The sequence below is a fragment of the Manacus vitellinus genome, unplaced genomic scaffold, assembly GCF_001715985.3.
Source record: "Manacus vitellinus isolate BGI_N305 unplaced genomic scaffold, ASM171598v3 scaffold_51_pilon, whole genome shotgun sequence".
Taxonomy (NCBI): Eukaryota; Metazoa; Chordata; class Aves; order Passeriformes; family Pipridae; genus Manacus; species Manacus vitellinus.
Window position 1 is genome coordinate 752,706 of NW_021940620.1, and position 20,450 is coordinate 773,155.

The 20,450-nt window shown below is 43.5% G+C and overlaps 1 protein-coding gene across 1 annotated transcript in view; it reads left to right on the forward strand.

Annotated features, from left to right (window-relative positions):
* Window positions 1-627: 627 nt before the first annotated feature.
* The window catches only part of ATP10B (ATPase phospholipid transporting 10B (putative)), a 47,578-nt gene continuing 27,755 nt past the window's right edge, over window positions 628-20,450 (forward strand). The window contains exons 1-6 of the mRNA XM_029962995.1: window positions 628-759; window positions 1,774-2,056; window positions 3,066-3,260; window positions 15,413-15,617; window positions 16,267-16,352; window positions 18,806-18,912. Of these exons, the coding sequence (XP_029818855.1) occupies window positions 1,788-2,056; window positions 3,066-3,260; window positions 15,413-15,617; window positions 16,267-16,352; window positions 18,806-18,912 (862 nt within the window). The 5' untranslated portion in view covers window positions 628-759; window positions 1,774-1,787. The remainder of the gene's footprint in view (window positions 760-1,773; window positions 2,057-3,065; window positions 3,261-15,412; window positions 15,618-16,266; window positions 16,353-18,805; window positions 18,913-20,450) is intronic.

A 20,450-nucleotide genomic window follows, 5' to 3' on the forward strand; every position in this document is an offset into this window, starting at 1 on the left:
TCCAGAGTGCCACTACAAAAGTGTCAGGCAAAATATGTCCCTTCCAGGAACAGCATCGTGCACTCTTTTTAGCAAATACAAGTTGGATGTTTTAATCCATATGTACATGGCAAAGAAAAAATTGTTTAATGACATTGTTCAGCTGAATTGCCTGATGATACCAGATACCACAGGGCACCCCAGGTTCTCCAGAAGGGATATGTCTGTCCTCCTTTTGTTGCTAAGAAGTTGTGACTTTTCAAGAGCTGCCTGACAACTTTGTGAATGGTACCATTTTAATTTGCAGGGTATTGGTCAGTTCACTCTTTCACCAAACATCAGAAATCTTGAAAACTTTCTGGGGCATACTTTATTCTATAGTTTTGTGGGAGAGGTGCAAAGGTTTTCATGCTTTCTTTATTGCCTCACTTTCCATAGATTTTGCTGAAGCTTGTGAAATAACGTGAGTGCTCATCTGGCCTCCTGTGCTAACACCAGCTCACACATTTCCCCTCTCACATCTCAGCATATCTGGGTGTGTAGCTGACATTTTTTTGTGTGGCCAACTTACCTTTGCTATAAATAGCTTATAGTTTAATCACTTGTATGTTGCTTATCTTGTTTATCCCAAATGCAGGAGTTCAGGAATTGAGACACCAAGACATGTTTAACTTTCTGCCCCTCTCTTGATGCTGCAGTAACTCCACTGGACAGTTAGAAAAGTGACAAAAATTGGGACTGTGGGAAGGAGCACTTTTCCTAAAAGGAAGAATAAAATAGGTAATGGTCCATTATAATTTTATATAATGAATTTTATATAATGAATAATAATATATCTCTGTGGGTGTGGAAACTTTGAGAGGCATCTACACAAGGAGGGAGAGGACTTATCCTAGGTTGGATTGCACTGATGTTTTCTCCCTAGAAAACCAAATGGGAAAACTGTGTCTGCCCTGTTGGATACTGCCCACAGTCCATCCCTCAGCAATGGAATGGAAAGAAAGAGGGCAAAGAGGTTCTGGAACAGAAACTTCCCAGCAGACTGGACGATGAGACAGCAGCAGTTGGTGACTGTACAGCAGCAGAGGGGAATGGTCCTGGCCATTCCTCTTGTGACTCACCTGAATAATTCCTCCAGGCTGCCTCCCACTTATTAGCTTTTGTGGCTTTAAGGACACAGAGGGTTCTTTTTGTCCCCCTTGGTTTCCAGGTCTGACAGGTGCTGAGCTGCTGTTGGGCTGCACTGAACTCTGGCGTTTTCCATTCAAACCAGGTTCCTTTGGAGACTCTGGAAAACTGTTACGTGAGTGTAAATGAAATTAGGATGATGCTGCAGTTCTTTATTGTCTGAGCTATTAACATTCAACACCTGAACCAGTCCCTTTCTAAGTAAGAATGAACAGGAAAGGGTATTGTATGAAAGTCAGACGTTTGAAGAAAAATGCCTGAGTAAATTTGGTGGCACTTTATGACTGAGAAAAATGATAGAGAGTTCGTGATGGAAAAGCCATTGTTCCCCTCTGATAAATTGGCTTTGTCCACGTTAGTTTGGTATTATAACACCTTAAAATAGGTTTTGGATTATTTTTCCCCCCAGAGATAGAAACAGATTTTTCCATATTGAAGATTTTGTTGTATCTTTTATTCTGTGCATTCTCTGAGCTCGGAAGCTGAACATGCAATGCAGGGAGCAGGAGGATTGTTTGTGGTGTTAAACCTCTGCTCACAGACACCAAGTGAGTTTTCTCCAGAGTGGAACTGTTTGTCAGTGCTTGTCATGCCTTTGTCTTGCAGCCTGACCCCTGGCAATGGCTTTCTCTGTGGACTCAGCTTGGTACCGTTGGCAGCGTCTGGGAGCTCCATCCCAGGCTCCATCAGAACCCACCCCACTGCTGCCTCCTGGCAGAGACAACCCAAAACTCAGCCTGAACAAATGGAGGGTCGTCTTTCCTGGCAGTGGGAGACAGTGGAAAGACTGGAAACAAGCTTCTACCTTTTATTCTGGAAACGGGATACAGACCACAAAATACACGTGGTTCACTTTTGTGCCCCAAAACCTTTTTGAACAGTTTCACAGGTAAAAAAAATCGTTCAGTGATCCATGAGATTCCAGGAGTCTCTCTGAAACAGTGATATTTGAGAGCAATGGAGAAGGGCCATGTGTAGTGGCCACAGGACTAACACTTAGGTGGTGATTATTTGTAAGCAAATGTCACTCAGTTCACACTGAAATGGAGGATTAAGGCAAGTAAACACTGGCAGTGTCTGACACTGCTGGGACCAGCTGTCTTGTTTGAATACTGGAACAGTTTTCTTTGTAAAAATTTCAAGTTTTTATTTAAAAATCCCTCTGGTTTCCTAAACTCTTGATTTTTAAGAACACAGAAAAGATTCATTGGATGTGTTGCGAAAATATTGTGGATTTCAGCAGCTCAGTTTTGATATCTTTTTAATGTCCTGAAGTGACTCTCTACCAGCCCATAAACAGTATAAATGTATGTGCAGGTGCAGGTCAGCTTTCTGTCCGAGTGCTCATTTCAAATTATGTACCCCCTCAGCAGAATTAATCATGTCAAAAAGATGCCCAGGGAAATATCATTATGATAAAGAGAAATGAAAATTGTATATTCATCTCTAGCCTTGAAATTTTCATTCTGTACATTAGATTTACACATTCATAATTTGACCTTCCACTCGTGGAATCCTTCAAGGATTCCTGACCAGGACATTTCATTCATTGGTTTGGTTTTTTAAGGTTTCTTTGGCTTCTGTTTGATTTTGTGCTTATTTTCAAGACTGAGGCAGTGGGGGGTCATTAAAGACCTTGGAGCTCCTGGTAAATAGTGTTTGTAAGATGTGGGGAAATGGAGTTAGCTATAATAGTATGAAAATGTATCTCACAGGCTCCTCTGAAGAAATAATTATCATCTTAGTTAAGCAACTGATTAATCCATTCTGGAGAAAGGAAAAGGAGGGCATAGGAGTGGAATGATTAATGTTCCTTTGACACAAAATGGGTGTTGTTCGTTAAGGAAAAGACACGTTCTCATTTCTGACTACTTTTAATTTATTTTCTCCCTTTTCAGGCTGGGCAATCTTTGCTTCTTCTTTCTGGTAGTTCTGAGCTGGTTCCCACAAGTGGAAATCTTCTGCAGGGGGGTCACTCTGCTGCCTCTGGTTGTGGTGCTGCTTCCCAGCATGATTAAGGATGCTGTTGAGGATTACAGAAAACACCAGTATGACAAGACAATAAACTCCTCTAAAACCAGGGTATATGACAAGTAAGTAAACAAACCCAATTATTTTCCCTTGTGTTTGTTGGGGTGGAAACTGTTCATCTGGTTGTGCAGTAATTCCCTCATTGACCCTTTGGAGCACTGTAAAATTGGAAAAGCTCTTAGAAAAGAATTTTTTCTACCTTTAAAATGCCTTACTTATCTCACTGAAATCATCTCAGTATCACTGGAGCTTTGTTCCATGTCCCAGCAGTGTGTGCTGATATACAGGTTTCCATTCCAAGTTTTCAAACCAGCTTGCCAACCCACACAACATCCTCTCCAGGGAGCAGAAGGATCTGGAGGAAAAATGAAACTTATCCAAGTCTGGAAAGGATAACTGGGGCTGTTTAAAAACATGTAAGATGTTTCACACTGAACCCATTAATAAAGAATTAGTGATCAACAACATTCAAGGTGAATCACGATCAGGAACTGAAAAACAATTTCTAGGGCTTCCAGTAAGCAGAGGGATCAATAGAGGCCTGGCTTTGGGATGGTACAACACCTGCAGGGAGCTGTTTGCTCAGGAGTGACTCAGAAGGAAGAAATACTTTCATGTGTGATTGTTATTGCAACATTTCCATTTCATCAGAGTTTCTTGTCCAAGCACCAACTTGACTTGAGACTGCTCAGCTTATCACTGTATAATGCAGTAGATAAGAGTTTTCATTTAGAAGTTTAAATATTTAGGTCTCTTCCTTTTTTCACCTCCCCTTAAGACCAGACTACAGAGAAAAAATGACTGTGCTTTGCATACCTGTCATTAGCTCTCCTGGAAATTACACATTCATGTGCCAGAGGCATGAGGACCAAAGGGGGAGAAGAAAAGAGAGACTGGAAGGAGTGACTGGGTGCGAGAGGAGGTTTTGGGTCTATCAGAGGAGAAGGGTTGGTCTGAGGGGCAGTGCAGGTACACTGCCCTTCACTTGCCTGTGTCTGTGTGTCATCCCCAAAAGTGCCAAATCAGAGGTTAGCTGGGTTTGGGGGGTGGGAGTTGTTGTTCAATAATCCATGTTATGATCCATGTTATGATCAGGAAAACAAGTAGTAGATAGAGGAAGTAAAAGAGAAATAGTGTCTGAACTGAGCTTGGAGCGATCTCGTGTTGACATCTGGGACGTGCAGCCCAGCCATCACCTTTGAGCTTCCTGGCAACTCCCAGGGCCATAAAGTGATCCTGGAACTCCTGGAGTGACCTGTGGAAATCCTGGGAGTGTTCTGAGCTCTGTCCCTGCTCTGGGGCGGAGCAGAGGCACCCTGTGAGCAGAGGCAGTGCCAGGGAATGGTCTGAGCCAACAGGAATAACCCAACATTCCAGATGCTCCTGTCCCAGCGAGGTGCAGCCCCAGCAGGCTCTGAGACCTGCAGCTGAGTCAGGCTGAGCCCTGGCCCTGGGGAGCTGGAGGCTGGGGCAGACAGAAGGAGAGGCAGCTCTGGGCTTCAGACACCTCAGCTCTTCCCTCCACCACTCGGGAGTTCATTTGGATTATTGAACTCTTCTAACTTGGTTGGTTTTCACTTTGAAGCTACTTTTTGAGAGGAAAACAAGATGTCAAGGAGAATTGTTCCAGGCTGCTTCTCTAGAATGGTGTGGAAGAAACATTTCTTCAAGGAAAGCTGCTGTCGCTGTGGTTCCCCAGACACTGAAATCCAAAATGAGGAGCTGGAGAAGAGAGGAAAAGGAAAGAAAAGAAAGAAGAAAAATGAAAACAAACGAGTGATCGTCTCCAATTTGCCCTTTGGAAGTCAGAAGTGGAAGGAAAATCCAAACAGACACTACGGCTCCAATAAAATCAAGACCACAAAATACACCATCCTGACCTTCCTCCCCAAAAACATCTACGAGCAGTTCCACCGCTTCGCCAACGTCTACTTCGTGTTCATTGCCCTGCTGAACTTTGTGCCAGTGGTGAATGCCTTCCAGCCAGAGGTGTCTCTGATCCCCATCTGTGTCATCATGGTCATCACAGCCATCAAAGATGCCTGGGAGGACTTCAGGAGGTACAAGTTAGACAAAGAGATCAATCACATGGGGTGTTACATCTACAGCAGGTGAGCTTGGGGCAGCTTTTGTTACTAAAACCGTGGGGCTTGAGATCTTTTATCAATGGTGAGGCTTTTTGCTGAAAAAAATTAATACATTTCCAGCTGCTGGGAAATCCCAGTGATTAAGTGAAATGGGGAAAATTCAAAGCCACTATTTCCCACCTGGTATTTGTACTGATTTTGATTTTTTTTTTAAAGCACTTTTAGACTGGGAAGATCAGTTTGAGTTTCATGATACTGGTGTGACTGTGGGCCTCTTGGATGTGGAGAGCACTGGAAATAGGGGCTTGAGGAGCTACAAGCAACTGCTTTTCTAAGAAATTTTCAGGAGGGTTTAATTCTATCTGTGTAAAGGGGCACAGAACAAGATCTGTCATGGGACTTGTTTGCATTCTTAGATGCCAAGAAACCTCTTAAAGTCTTGGCCCTTTGAAACCCATTTAATGTTGTACTCTACTCTGGAGCTTTCAAAATGAAACTGTAAAAATGCAGTCTAGAAACAGGAGATAGTGACATGTGCCTGTGTTTAGTCATCCCTAAATGAATTAACTGCGTGTTAGTCTGTGCTCACTTAAAATGCTTCCTGACTTCTTGCTCTCAGGACTTTCCTAAATTTGAAAATTATGTTTTATTGTATCAAAACTGTTCTCTCAGCAAATAGCAAATGCCTTCTCCCTGTTAAAATATCACATCTGGGAGTCAGGAGTGCAAAACTTTCCATCTCTGTGGATGTACCTGTCAGCCCTCCAATTAATCAGCAGTGCTTTACATAACGTGCACTTTCACAGGCAGGATATTGCAGAACTTTGGCTTTTATCACATGGGGCTGTCATTTCTCTTTGTTTCTCTTGCGTGTGTTTGTCAGGTTTTTATTTTTATATCCTGCTGGTTAAACAGGAAAACAATGGATTTGCTTGTTTAGAGGCTAGACTTATCCCCAAATATAGATAATGATTTGTCAGAAACAAAATTGCACTGCTCTCTTTGCCAACTTGTCCACGAGAGAAGGCACTTGATGAGTTCCTAAATAATGTTCATTTAAGATTCCTTCTCTCCCACAGAGGAGAGTGTGAGTAATTGGAGCTCTTGGGGTAGGGAGGCAAAGCTGTCTCCTCTGCCTGTCTTGGAGACAACAATCTAGTTGGATGTCTGAATGTTTTCAGTGTTGCATTAGCCCATGAGGCAATGGATTATTTGTTAACACTTGTTAAAACCAGGATGAGGGAAAGGTGGGGCAGTGGGTGCTACTGAATGAATCCACAGAGGAATCTTAGTTGTTTCCTCTATACAGACAGCAACCATGTTAATTTAGATCTGAAAGCCTTTTACCATGGGAACATGAGAAGCAGGGAATACAGTAAAACTTGTTCTGTACAAGGGAAAAATGTCCCTCCTGGAATTACACACACGTTCAAACCCAGGTTCAACTCACAGCCGTGAGTACTTTGTTATGCAGAAACGTGACATGGGCCTGCCTTAAAATTGGGTTTCCCATGCCATAAAAAAGATGTTGATCTACTAATAAATCCTGCCTAGAATCTTGTCTTTCACCCAGGTTTTATGGCCTGAAAAGATGATGTAAGGGAAAGGAAGATGAGAAGAGTTCAGACTGTAGGATTCATCCTGTCTGAAAAGAACGTGGGTAATTACAGTTGCCATCAGATCAGTCACCACAGCTTATTATATCATGAATAATTTTAATCAGGCTTCTCCAGTGCTTTGGGAAGCTGATATTTCTTGTTCTTCTTGCTAGCTGCAAAGTCATGGGAGAGCGTGATGTCTTCTAATTTTCTTCCTTCTGAATCATCTGCTGGAGGTGACTTTTTTAACACAGGTGAAAGTCTTTTTGGGACCCTGCACATTTTGTTAATCTTGTGGCGGCAAAAAGTTTTTCTTAATAGAGCAACTGATCTTTCATCCTAAGATGAGGGATTACTTAGATTTTAAGGGGTAGTCTTGGAGGGCATATGGCCTTTATTTCAGATTTCAATAACAAGAACTCTGGCTCCTGCTCCAAAGGAAATACAAAAACAGACCAACATTTCCCAAATGCTGACTGTTCTCCAAAACTTTCTTGAAGAAATGCAGTAACTTGTCTTCTTTTAACACAGAGCAAGGGAAATTGAAATTAAATAGGCTGGCCTGTAAACATCCTTCTTCCAATTTTATTTTCCCAGAGATCAGCTGGAATGGGAAACCCAGGCTGCTGATCTAATGAAAGAAAAGACTCTTCCAGTAGTGTGTTTAAGGAATGTTTAATTGAGAAAATGAGAGACAATTAACAGGCATTAAAGTATTTTGGGGAGATGCAATAACTTAGATCTAATGTTTCATTTTGGAGATTGTAATTTCAGAACCAAAGGTTTTGGAATCATCCCAACTGTAGACAAACTTGTGCTGTCAGAACAAATCACAGAGCACCAAAAGGAGAGGACAGAAAACTGAATTGCAGATAGTACAGACCTATGTTTAAATGCCTCATTTCTCCTGGTGTTCTTTAAAATATAATTTGTCTGCTTTTAAATTTTGCAAGCAAGGGGGGGCTCCAATTACTACAAAATGTGATTGTCAAAGCATTTCCTGTGATACTATGCTTTACTATCCCTCTTTCATTGCATTTAAATTTCTCAAGTCACCTGATTTCATACAACCCTAATTAGTTATTCTCCATCCATAACAGTTAATTATAATCTTCAAATATGTGTGATTTCTATCAAGTTCATTCTGCTGCACCCAGACACCTTTTAGTCAAGACCTGCACAGAGATCACTCCTTTCATCTTTCCTGTCAGTCAGTCCCCCCAGCCCTGCTGTGGTTCCTTCTCTCTGAACTCTCTCCAGTTTGTCACTCCCTTACTAACAGGGGCTGCCACTGAATGGGAGGCACAGCCCTGAGAGGGAATGGCAGGGCAACAGTTGCTAAAAGCTGTTATTTAATTTTCTTGAAGTTCCATAATGTTCAAATACATAGCTTGGATGTGATACACCCCTCGGATTCTGTAGAGGTCTGCAAATACTCCATAGTGTCCAGACAGGTTTTTACATCAAAATTCACATTTCTTGAAGAATTAACCTCATTTTTTCTCAGTGTTTCAATAGACACTAAGATACAAATGCAAGGACTGCACAGTTCTGATGGCACAGCAGCAGCCACAAAAACATTCCCTTCATTTAAGCTGTTCACATTGCTTAATTTGAAGCACCTAAACTCAGATATCTGAGTCAGTGACTTAGGGAAGCCTAGTTAGTTTATATGCTTTGAATCACCCTGTGGAGCTGTTGGATAAGCAGATAAGTCAACAGGCATCCTAAATGAGATAACCTGATTACTTTTTCAATAGAAAGTTCCTCTGTGATGCTTCCAGGGCCTGTGGTTTTCAAGTAGTTCTTGCAAGGATCAATCTCCTCTTCCTCTGTAGGTCCATTGATGTCTGTGATACAAAAAATTCAGGCTGCCCTTCACTGGAACTCTTTGTCTGCTTAGTGTGAGGTTTTAGAACATTTAAAGATTTTTGCATCAGCACTAACTCTGGGTTAGTCCTACAGAGTGATGTGGAAAGAAGATAAAAACAAAGAACTCACTACTGTGCTGCACAAAACCAGAACTGCCAACAGCTGAAAAGCTGCAAGTGGCTTAAGCTGAACTCCCTGTTTTGAAAGAGAATTAAAATATTTCAGTCAATTGGAGTATTGTAATTCTGTGCTGTAATTTTCTCTATGACTGCAATGGAGCTCTGCCTTCCTACAGGCTTCTGGACGTATCCTATACTTTATGTTTCCTTAGGGAAGCTGGGCAGCAAAGGCAGTGGTTCTGTTTGAACCTCCCTCAGAGCTCTGGTCAGCTGGGCTTTGGGAAGGGAGGAGAGACTGAACCTCCCCAGGATGCTCCCCATGGAGCTGGGAGAGTGACTGGGGCTGGCCAGGGATGCAGGGACCAACAGAGGCTTCTGGAAGACAGCAGAGAAGGGCAAGGAACAGACCTGAAAACAGGAATTAACCTACTGTCAAATCTCAGAAGAAAGAAGGAAAGAAGCAAAGAAAGAAAGAAAAAAAGAAAAGAAAATTTATTTCTCTCTGGACCCTGGAAACATATGCAGCTCACTCTGCCCAGGGTGAACCTGAGGGTTTGTAAAGTAGAAAGCAGGAGGAGAGGAAAATACCATCCTGCCAAGGGCACAGTGAGCAAAAAGATTTCTTGCCAAAACTTTAAATTAAAGTCTTGTTCAGCAACTCTGAGTTTTCACTTGTTAAAGAGCCTTTTCTTTTAGCTTTATCATTTTTGTTTTCTAACAAAGCATAACTTTAAAGACTAGGAGCCTGCTGGAGGCTTTAGTGTGTTCATTTTATACACCAAAAAACCTAAAGCCTCTGTCCCACTTGAAATCTCACCACATTCCCTCGGGCAAAATTGCAATGAATTTTCTTGGGCATAGATATAGAAATACCAAGGCTCCACCTCAGTGGTGCCTCTCTGAACAGTGCATGGATCTCAGTATCTGGGGGCTGAAGGGCTCCTCAGTAGGTGCATTCCCAGGACAGCCCCAAAGCCACTGTCCCCCTGCCCAGTGTCACCATGGCTGGGCTGTTCTCCACGAGGGGCTGGCACTGCACTGGGCATCCTCTGCTCTGTCATCCCTGGGCTTTTTGTGTGCACTTCAGCTACTGTGGAAATTTTGCACCTAGTTTAGCTCTGGATACATGAATTAACAGTGGCTTTTAGTGAAGGCCCAAACACTCTGTGCAAGCTGAGGAGATTCTTCAAACTCCCACTGAGCTGAGAAAGTGTCCTTAGCCAAGAGTACACCCAAGGGTGTTGTGTCCCCAGGACACTGCTGGAAACCAGTGCTACCAAAATTGTGAAGGAATGAAAACCTGAATTCATCTTATGAGGAGGGTGCTGATTGTTTGGTGAAGGAATATGGGACATCCTGGGCTGACTAAATGCAAAATTAAAATGCCAACACTCAGCTGGTCTGGGCAGCAGCACCTGGAAGCCAAAGAGCAGCGAGGCAGGAGGAGGTGAGTGTGTGATTGCTGCAGTGAGGATCCTGCTCTCTGGGGGGGAAAATCCATAAATCCATTACTAATGCTACCACTGGTTTGTGTATTGCTTTATCAGAGCTTTCTCCAAGATTTATTACCTGCCAAGACATTAAAGCTGCTTCCCAGAAAAGGTGCAGTGGTTTAGCAGTGGCAGCAGGAGTTAATGACTAAACATTAGGGGAAATAAATGAAAACCTGTGGGTTTGACTCAGACCTGCAGAATCGTGGCCTCGTGGCATTAAGATCCATCCTACTGTCTGGATTTTTAAAATACCTTTAAAACCTGTAGAGAAGCAGGTTTCTACCTCATGACCTACATGGTCATGTAAGGATATGACCACCAAAAAATCTGATATAGACTGTGGGTCCTAGAAACTTCATAAGTTAATGAGAATCTTTAGAAACTAATGCTAATGATTAATGCACGCTAAGGACACTGAGTGACCTTGGAGTTACCTGTTAGTTCCTGCTGGTGCCAGGAAGAATAGTAACAATAGCATTTTGTTCAAGGCAGTATTAAAAACAAAATAGATTTTCTTAAGTACAATGATCTATAACTTACAAAATGAACCCAGTAAGTCTAAGCAAATGTACTCTCAACATGCTTTTTACTCCTATTTTATTTTATTTCTTCAAAGGCAAGTTAAAAGAGATCCAAACCCTTGTATATGAACACACAGCACGTTTATAGAGCTCTGGCACTTACTTAAAGTTCTCATAAACTTGAATTGATTATTGAAGTTGAACGTAGGCTTCTTTTATCATGGAGAGAATAACTTCCTTGGTACAATACTATAGCAGCTTTAGCACATCAAAGATAGGATCTGTTACTAACATCAAGGAATTTGGAATGCCAAAACCATGGCAGTGTTTGTATTTTATTAGAATTTAGAAAAATTTCACTCCCACTACCTTTCAAAGGTGCTGTTGCTGTCTCAACACAGTGTCCAAATCACAGAATGGTGAGGGTTGGGAGGGATCACCTGGTCCCACCTCCTTGCCATGGGCAGGGACACCTCCCACTCGAGGTGGGGAACCTGGGAGAGTTGGGGATGTGGGAAAGGCTGGGGCTGGTTCCAGCCCTGGCTGCTGCCAAAGACATCCTTGATGCTGCTGGGCTGATGTCCAGGTCACAAACCACCTTCCCAGCCCTGCAGTGGCTCTGTGGCAGAAGCCAGGGATGAGCCAACACTGAGGTTCCTCCTCGTGCTCCAACAGTGTCTCCAGCCAGGAGCCATCAGCCAGGTTGTGCTGCACCCTGACCTGGGACAGCTCTCACAGTCAGCTCCTGGATGGTCCAGTGCCTTCCTCGAGTCCTAAACCTGCTCCTTTGGTGGCACTTTTGTGAAGTTCTGTGGCAGTAGCTCCAAACTGTGAGGTCCTGGACAGACAGTGGTCTTTGAAAACATTCTGTGAGGTTTTTTACATATAAAAACTGGAATAATCTTCGATGGCATAAAACTGTGTGAGATTTCTACTTGCAGAAATAGACTGTGAGGGGTAAGAACCTGTGTGATTCACCCTGCTGTATGTGTAGAACTGAGATCTCAGAATATGTGCATTTTTTATAAAGCAGGTGATGCTTGAGGAGGCCATTTTCAAATACAACAATTTAGCAAATTTATATACAATAAAATACAAACATTGGGATTTCTCTGTTGATGACACTGATATATTTTTCCAGGTGTGGCAATTTAGGGAGTGAAAGGGAGAGAAAACAAGCTTTACTTTGAGCTGCAAAAGATCCTGAGATGGAGCTTGGAGTAATTCAAGGGAATAAGACTCAGTGAACTCTAATTGGCTGATATAATGCTTTTAGGTGATAAAGATTTTGAAGATCTTTCTCTAAGACAACCTAGGACATGTAGATATGTTGTGGAGTGCATGTGAAAAATTACTTTTATTTAATTTCCTCTGGGGAGCAGAACAATAATTTTTATTTGCTCCCATTCACCATCCATTTTGACCCAGTTTTTGTTTGAGATTTATCTTCATTGAATCCAAGAATGAGAAATCAAATTGTTGACACAAAGTCAATAATTTATTCAAGTTTCCCCATGATCTCCAGTGGCAGCAGGGTGTTTTTATGATCCTTTTTCCCAGAAATGACTTCATAAAGTCTATTTAGTTTGGGTCTTCTGGTCAGATTTGATGGGTCCAATAGCAGTTCTGGCACTTTGGCTGTTCAAGGGAAGCTCTTTTCATTGGCACTGTCCTCTGCTGGGCATTATCCTGCTCCCCATTATCCCAGGACAGCAGGGGAACACTTGTGAGTGTGCAGTTGATAAATTGCTGCTAAGGGAGAGAAGGAACTGAGGAATTCTCTCTTACCTCATGTCTCTGATGTGCCACAGCCCTGATGCCACGTGCTGCAAGAATCAGATTTCCAGATTCCCATCTATTGAAAATCATCACATCTCATTTATTTTATTGGTTAAATGCATTTGCCCTTTTTCTATGTTTCTCATCAGACCATCTTGGATTTATGAAGCTCCTCTGTTTGTTCAGCAACCAGAGCTTGTGCTGTGAACTTTAATCAGTGAGCAGAAAATGGGCAGCATTCCCAGTTCCAGGGATTGCTGGAAGGAATCTGCTTCATCTAAAAACATTGTCAGGCAAGTGGGCCAGTGCTGCCATGGGGGCACCAGGCTCAGCAGGAAATGTTTTTCTCCCTTTCATCCACTGGTTATTCTCTAGAAAGTTGTAGAAAACCTTTGTACTGCAGGAAACTGTTATCTTCCAGCTCCAACTGAAGGGTCCTGTCAGGAGCAGAAAACGTGTTTCTCTGCCAAACTGAATGTTCTTTGGGAGAGAGGGACAGGCAGTTCACCTGAGAGCAGGTCTGGGGTTCTGGCAGTTCCTGAGCTCCAGTCCCTGTGCTGAGTTCTGCTTTTCCTCTGATCTGAAAGAGGTCATTTGGCTTTTCTGACTCACCCTCTCCTCTGTAATTAGTGAATGGGCAGGACCCTGAAGCTTTATGTGTAATGTGTGTTTCGTAGGGAATTATTGAAAAGATATTCCAAATCTGGGATTTCTGTGCATTATTCCAGCTACAGTGGTTTCTTTGAGCTGGTGTGGAACACAGCCAGCTGGGCAAGGCCCTTCTGTGGCGTTTTGTGAGCAGGGAAATCAGAAGTGTGCCCTGTAAACCTCCCACCTGCGCAGGAGGTGACGTGCAGGGAGGGGGATTGTCCTGCAGGAGCCACAGCAAACATTGTGTGCAAACTGCACATGGCTTCCAAATGTCCAGCGTGGCAAGACAAGCCAGCTGCTGTCTCTGAACTGATTTTATACTCTCTCTTTTATGCTTTAAACAAACAAATTTAGAAGTCCTACACAGAAGGTGTTTGACATGGGAAGGATTCATATTTATTTAGTTGACTTGCTATATTAACTTAGTATCTATTTTGCAGAGCATTAAATACACAACGTACACCAGCTTGAATACTTTTTAAATAGAAATTGATCTAGATTTTTTTTGAATGTGTAGCAACATCAAATTAACTTACAACAACTCTTCAATGTGGTCTTTTATGTCTGTTGTTGAGCAAAAGAGAAAGGATGTGCAGTTAAGTAGAGTCAGACAAAATAAGAAAGAATGAAAAATTCAGGAAAGAAGAATTAATGTAAGAAGGAAAAAAATAATACTGCAACACCATAATTTAGTAAACACCTCCCAGCATTAAAGGGATTTAAGTAGTTAGGTTGAGGGGTTCTTTTTTTGAATAAAAAGTGGATACCACTGGGAAATACAGAGGATTTAATTGCTTGCACAACCTTTGCAGGTGGCTGTGTTTGATGTTGTTCTGAAGGACAGCAGCCAAGTGTGAGGGTTTGCCTGGCAGCACAGGCTGGCTCTGCTCTGCAGAAGGCAGAAAGTAGGTTAGCAGGAAGCAGCCCTTGGCCTGGCTCTGAAGCAGAGCTTGGAAATGTGCTTTGAACTGGAGCAAACCCCTTTATCTGCTCTATCACTGCTCCCTTCTCTGGGTACAAACGCTGAAATGAACAACAGGGTTCTTCAGGCAATAGATGGGGATGATGAAAAACTTAGAAAATAAGACTCTCATTACAAGAGGCCTTTTAGTGTCTGTCTGCTAAAGTATCATGAGCATTTTCCCTCTTACTGAGCAAGGCATAAGATGATTTAATTGTTCATTTTGAAAAAATAATTTCCTCTCAAAGAGTTAGAGGAACCAAGCCATTGTTGCCAGAGCAGTTTTCCCATTAACTAATTTTAAAACTTATTGTGCAGTTTTTGGTTGGCTTAGATGGTTAAGAGCAGTTGAAGGATTAATTATTGAAAATGTAATGCCAAAAAAAGTCTGCTATTTGCTGAACCTCTGAGCACTGTTCTGTTGATGAAATAGTAATCTCATTTCCTTGAACCCCATAGGCTCTTTTTCTTCTCCTTTTTTTTTTTTAATCATTTAGAAGCTCTTTGTTTCTTACTTTAACTTTTTCATTGAACTTGGGCTCTGGTTGCATTTTTTTTTTTGCTCAATACTAAGGGTCATTTGTCAGGTCTTCTACCTTTTGCAGCTGTTCCTGTGCACTAAACTCAAGCTTTGTAGCTCCCTCTTGAGAATTACAAACTGTAAAGACCTGAAGCAAGTGTAGCTGAGGTATCACTTTGCTTCTTTCAGGATCTGTGTGCTGATGTTGGAAAGTATCTGAGACGTAGTCACATAGTCAAAAAAATTAATCAGTTTTGGTGAAGTGTCTGAATTTCTTCAATAAGATACTTTAAAATACTTCCATTAGTTTAAACTACATTCTAACTTTTGCTGTGGAGATTGTAGGGCTAATGCTAGAATGAAAGAGAACTTCAGTTGTAGTTGGATGTTTTTCAGTTCCATTATTTAATTCTAAGATTTGGTTTGAATGTGACATGTGGTGAAGTGACACTATGGAAATGTCTGACTCATTAATTTCTAGCTGTTGTTCTGTGTCCTTTAAAAAAAAAGAGTCAGTGTGCCCCCAAGCCCTGTTTTCTCTTCCCGAAGCCCCCAACCCTCGGGTCCTGCCCCCCCCGTGTCCCCCTTCCCCTGACGGGTTTTTGTGCCCCAGGGAGGAACGTGCCTACGTGGAGAGGTGCTGGAAGGACGTGAGAGTGGGGGACTTTGTGCAGCTGCAGTGCAACGAGACCATCCCAGCTGACATCCTGCTGCTCCACTCCTCCGACCAGAGCGGGATCTGCCACCTGGAAACCGCCAACCTGGACGGGGAGACCAACCTGAAGCAGCGGCGGGTGGTGAGGGGCCTGCCCGGGCAGGTGAGAGCTGGGAGCGGGCTGGGCTGGGACACAGCTCTGGCTGCACACTGCACAGCCTCTGCTGCTGAGGGGTCAGTTCTGCACCCACTGCTCCTGAGGGCATTGGTTCTGCAGGGGCTGGGGGAAGGCTCGTGGTCCCTCTGCCCAAGGGGCCGTGGCTTCCCCGGCGCTGGGGAGGCCACCCCTGGAGTGCTGTGTCCATTCTGGGCCCTCAGCTCAGGAAGGACATGGAGGGGCTGGAGCAGGTCCAGAGGAGAGCAACGAGGCTGGGGAAGGGACTGGAGCACAAGTGCTGTGAGGAGAGGCTGAGGGAGCTGGGGGGGCTCAGCCTGGAGAAGAGGAGGCTCAGGGGAGACCTCCTCACTCTCTGCAACTCCCTGACAGGAGGGGGGAGCCAGGGGAGGTTGGGCTCTTTTCCCACAGCATTTTCTTCATTTAATTTAACCAGTTGTTAGTTCAAGAGAGGAAAATCTTGGGTCTTTCCTCAGCCCCTCTGAAGCTTTGCTTCAGGCTGAATGAGCTACACTGACTCTGTCTCTCCCAGGGAAGTGCTCCAGCCTTGAGGGTCTAAATTAGGCTTCTCTTGGTCTCTGACTTTTCAAGTATTCATTGCATTTGACACTAACTATCAGTGCATTTTCTCTTGCAGAATGCTTTGTTTGAACCTGAATTTTTCCAAAGCACCATCACCTGTGAGATGCCAAACAATAACCTCAATAAGTTCCAAGGTTACATGTAAGTGCTTGTCATCAGTAAATGCATTTTGTATCTGAGGTTCAGTATTTCTCTTGGAGGAACTGGATGGAAGGAAGTATTTTGGGGATATTGATGGTTGTCACTATTACCCATTCCTGGATTAAGAAGTCAATATAAAACATGGACTGGACTCCTTTTCTGAGGGGAGGCAGAACCAAGGCTTGGCACTGAGTTTGTGGTTGTTCCATACAAGCTGTTCTCACAAGGCTTCAACTCTCTTCAAAAGTTAGACATAAGCTCATTTAAATTTCACCTAGTGGTTAGACTAGGCTAGATTTTAGATATAAATCCCAGCTTCATGGCTATAGTTTCTTCATCTTTACAGCCCCAGGGACGTGTCCAAGAACTAACAAGCAATCCAGATTTTCTTCTTATTAGAAAGTTAGAAAAAGCAAACAAGCAAATTCCCATTGAACCAATGTATTAGATTGGTGCAAAAATGTGCTTTTTTTTAGTGTTTCTTCATTGAATAATTCTGGCACAGGCATAACAAGGAAATCTATACCAGCAAATTCAGCAGACTAAAGCCCTTCTGTGGACTGTAAGGACGTGGCTCATGTCCTAAAACTCTCTCACCCTCCAACACAGGGCAGCTGTTTCCCAAGATGCTCTTCAGAGGTCTCAGTCCGTGCTGATTCCCACACCAATGTCCTGCTGTCCCAGACCAAATCCCTGCCCTGTGTTATGCAAACCATTTAACTGCCTGACTGTGCCACATCCCACCCACAGCCTGGGTTCAAGTGTTCCTGTAGCTGAACTGGAGTTCCTGTCCCTGCAGGCAGCAGGAGAGCTGCAGCTGGAGCAGCTGCAGAGGGCCAGATCAGCCCCGGTGACCCCGAGGGGTGTCCCCCATCAGCACTGACCCTGTCTGCTCTGGGTTGGGGTCCCTGCCCTGTGAGGGTGGTGCCTCCCCCAGCAGTGCCATTTCTCCTCTCCTGCAATATCTCCACAGGCACAGAGAGGTCAGGTTTCTATTGATTGCTGGCTCTGCTTGCTGGCTTTGGGACTGCTGGGTTTAATCTAAATTGAAGCAATCCTTCCAATTAGCCTGAGTAATACAGCCCAGGAGCACTGAGATTATAGAAATGTGGGGGATGTGTCACAGGAAAACACACACAAATACACACCCTTAGGGCACACGACTGGCTTCAAAATCTTCAACTCTACTGAAAGTCTGTAACAGAAATCTCTTTGGTAAATGCCTATTATCTCACCTGCTTGCTGGAATGTGGAATTAGCTGCCTTTCTCTCCCTGCTTCAGGGGCAGATGAAAGAAGTTACCAGGGAAAATTACTTGCTAAGAGTTAGTGGAGTTTCCATCTTTGGTCTGCTGAGATTTGAGCTATTTTGTAAACACAAATTACTTGGAACAGGTTACCTTTTTCTCCAAGAACCCTTAATAAATTATTGAGGGTCTATTGCCTTGCTATAAAATAGCAGCAGTACTGCCTTTGCTAAAATGATCCTAAAGAACTCAGTGCCATCCACCTGACACACCTGACCACAGCACATTCTGTTCAGGGAGGTGCAAGAAGCCTTCTATTAAATGAGTTCACCAAGGCTGAATGTAGCCTGAGATGGCACCCAACTGTGCCCCCATCTGAGGGACACTGCTGTTTGCTGGTGAAGGCAGTGCCAGACATCAAACACAAAGTAGAGAAAGATGCATATTCTTGGAAAAAATAATCTTTTCTGACCCTGATGTTTACATAACAAGATGGAGTGTCTGCAGTAAAAATCTCAGCCTTGGTAAAGAACTCAGGAGGAAGCTACCAGAGTGTCCAATAAAAGCTGGACAGAGGTTCATTTTCAGAGGCACATCACACAGTGCCTCCCTGCTGGAGCACTGACCTGGTGCTTTCATCAGTTGGTGCTGTGGGCAGAAGGATCTGGGCTGTGAGGGAACACCTTTAGCCAGATGACAAGTCTTGCATCCAGGGTGAGACCGAGGGAGAGATCTCAGCCTGGAGACTGCTCAGGTGACCTGAGGGTCACAGACAGGGGAAGCCCTTTGGTGGCTGACACAGAGACAGAGGCTCTTGCAAGGTGTGGGTGTATTTGTCTGAGCCACGACCTGCAGGCAGACCCTGCTCAGCTTTCCAAAAGAACTGTGTCTGTGAGAAGTCACATAATGTGTCTGGGTTTCATTCATGAGATACTGAATCTGCCTGATGAGGCACCAGGGGAAAGCCAAACTTGCTCTGTGTTGACCTCATCACACACACGCCCCATGCAAGTGGTCTTTAAAGACAGATTTGTTCTTCCCTTGACTTCTTGCTGGAGTCTTCACTGAAGTTGAGTGAAATAAAAGCAAAATGGGGCCTTCAAATTTACTTGATTTCAGCTTATAACAGACAAGCACACAAAAAATTTGTTTAACCCTTTATTAGAAGAGAAAAAGGAATTGCTTCATTTGATATTCTTTCTTCTAGGGAGCAGCCAAATGATGAACGGGTTGGTTTTAACATTGAAAGCCTCTTGCTCCGTGGATGTACAATCAGAAATACTGAGGTTGCAGTGGGAATTGTTATATATGCAGGTAAGATATACTTTCTATTCAGGTAAACTGAGAATTTCGCTGTAAATATCCCTAAAGAAATAAGTATAATCTAATATTGCACCATAACTCAACATTTTGTTTTAAAAACTGGGAGTGCAGAAGAAAATTACATAACTTTTTTTTTAGGGTATTACTCATCCATCTCCAAAGCCAGCAAGTCTTGCACTGGGTCTCTGGCAAGTGCCAGTATCCTTGTGCATGTCAAATATCTTGCAAAAATATCCAGACAAGTAAGGAATTGCTGAGGTGAGTTTAACCCTCAGCTCTGCAGCTCTGGCTGTAACACTAATTCCATCTGTCATAAAACCTACCCAGCTGCCCTGAGGGAGGTCTCACTGGCTCCTCAGGGTGGAAACTGGTGCAGCTGAAGATCTACCCAGAACAAAACAAAAAGGGACTTTGATCTGTGAGTGTCATCCATCCATTTGATCTGTGGCAGTGCCAGCACACAGGAGGCAGCAGCCGGAGGTGACAGGGAGGCAGCAGCAGCACAGGTTTGTGCTGACACAGACACAGGGTGTCCATGCAACCATGAATTCCTGCAGCACAGACCTGGACCAAGGCAATGCCAGTGCCCAGATCAAGGGCAGCAGTGCCAGGGTCAGCAGGGGGTCATTTCATCTGTTCCTCATCATCTTTTACCTCAGGAGTGTCACCACTGCTGGGACTCAGGGAGCATGATTTATCACTGGCTTTGCCAGCTGTGCCCTCTTCTGCTCCAGACAAGGGGTATCAGCCACCCTCTTCTTTGTAGGTTAAGTGGAGGTCACTTCAAACACAACAATTAATCCCATGGGCTAATTTGATCTTTCCAGTAGAGTTACATCACTTGTTTCATGTCTAATCAGCAGCGAGGGTTTCAAGGCTGAGCCACCTGAGAGAAAATAGAAGTCACCAACTTTGCAGGAGTCATTTAGGTTGGATTAATCTCCAATCCACAGAACAATTTACCTGACAACTGTTTATTTCAGTACTGCAGAACTGGGATCTAAATGTCTGTAGCTCCCCTATGTTTCCAAGGTAGCTGTGTCTTTGTGGGCCTTTCATTGTTCTCTGAACAGCACATGTGAGGGTGGTGCCTGCCAGGGAGAGGGGGAAAGCCAGAGCCGAGCTCAGCCCTCATTTTTTTGGACGTAACCACTACATAACAACCTCAGTAGGGATCATTCCCTATGGAATTGGAGTAACTTGTCACCCCTTCTCCTGTTGCAATTCTTATTTTTCTTCTGTTTAGTTAAGATCTCCCATTATGTTCCTTTGACCACCAGCACAGATCCTCATGTGGATCTCTGTTTATGCTGCTTAAGCTGCTGGTAGCAAAGGCTGGAGTTCTAAAGGTGTTCCCACGACATGGTGGCTTTGGTCTGAATGAGTGTTCAATTCAATTCCCAACTGACATCTCATTGTTCATGTCAGCAGAAAAGTTTATTCTTTTTTTCCTAAAATTAGACTGGCTTGAGTCAGTACCAGCTTCATTTCCAGGGTTCTTTGACATTGATTATACTCTGGCTTTTAAT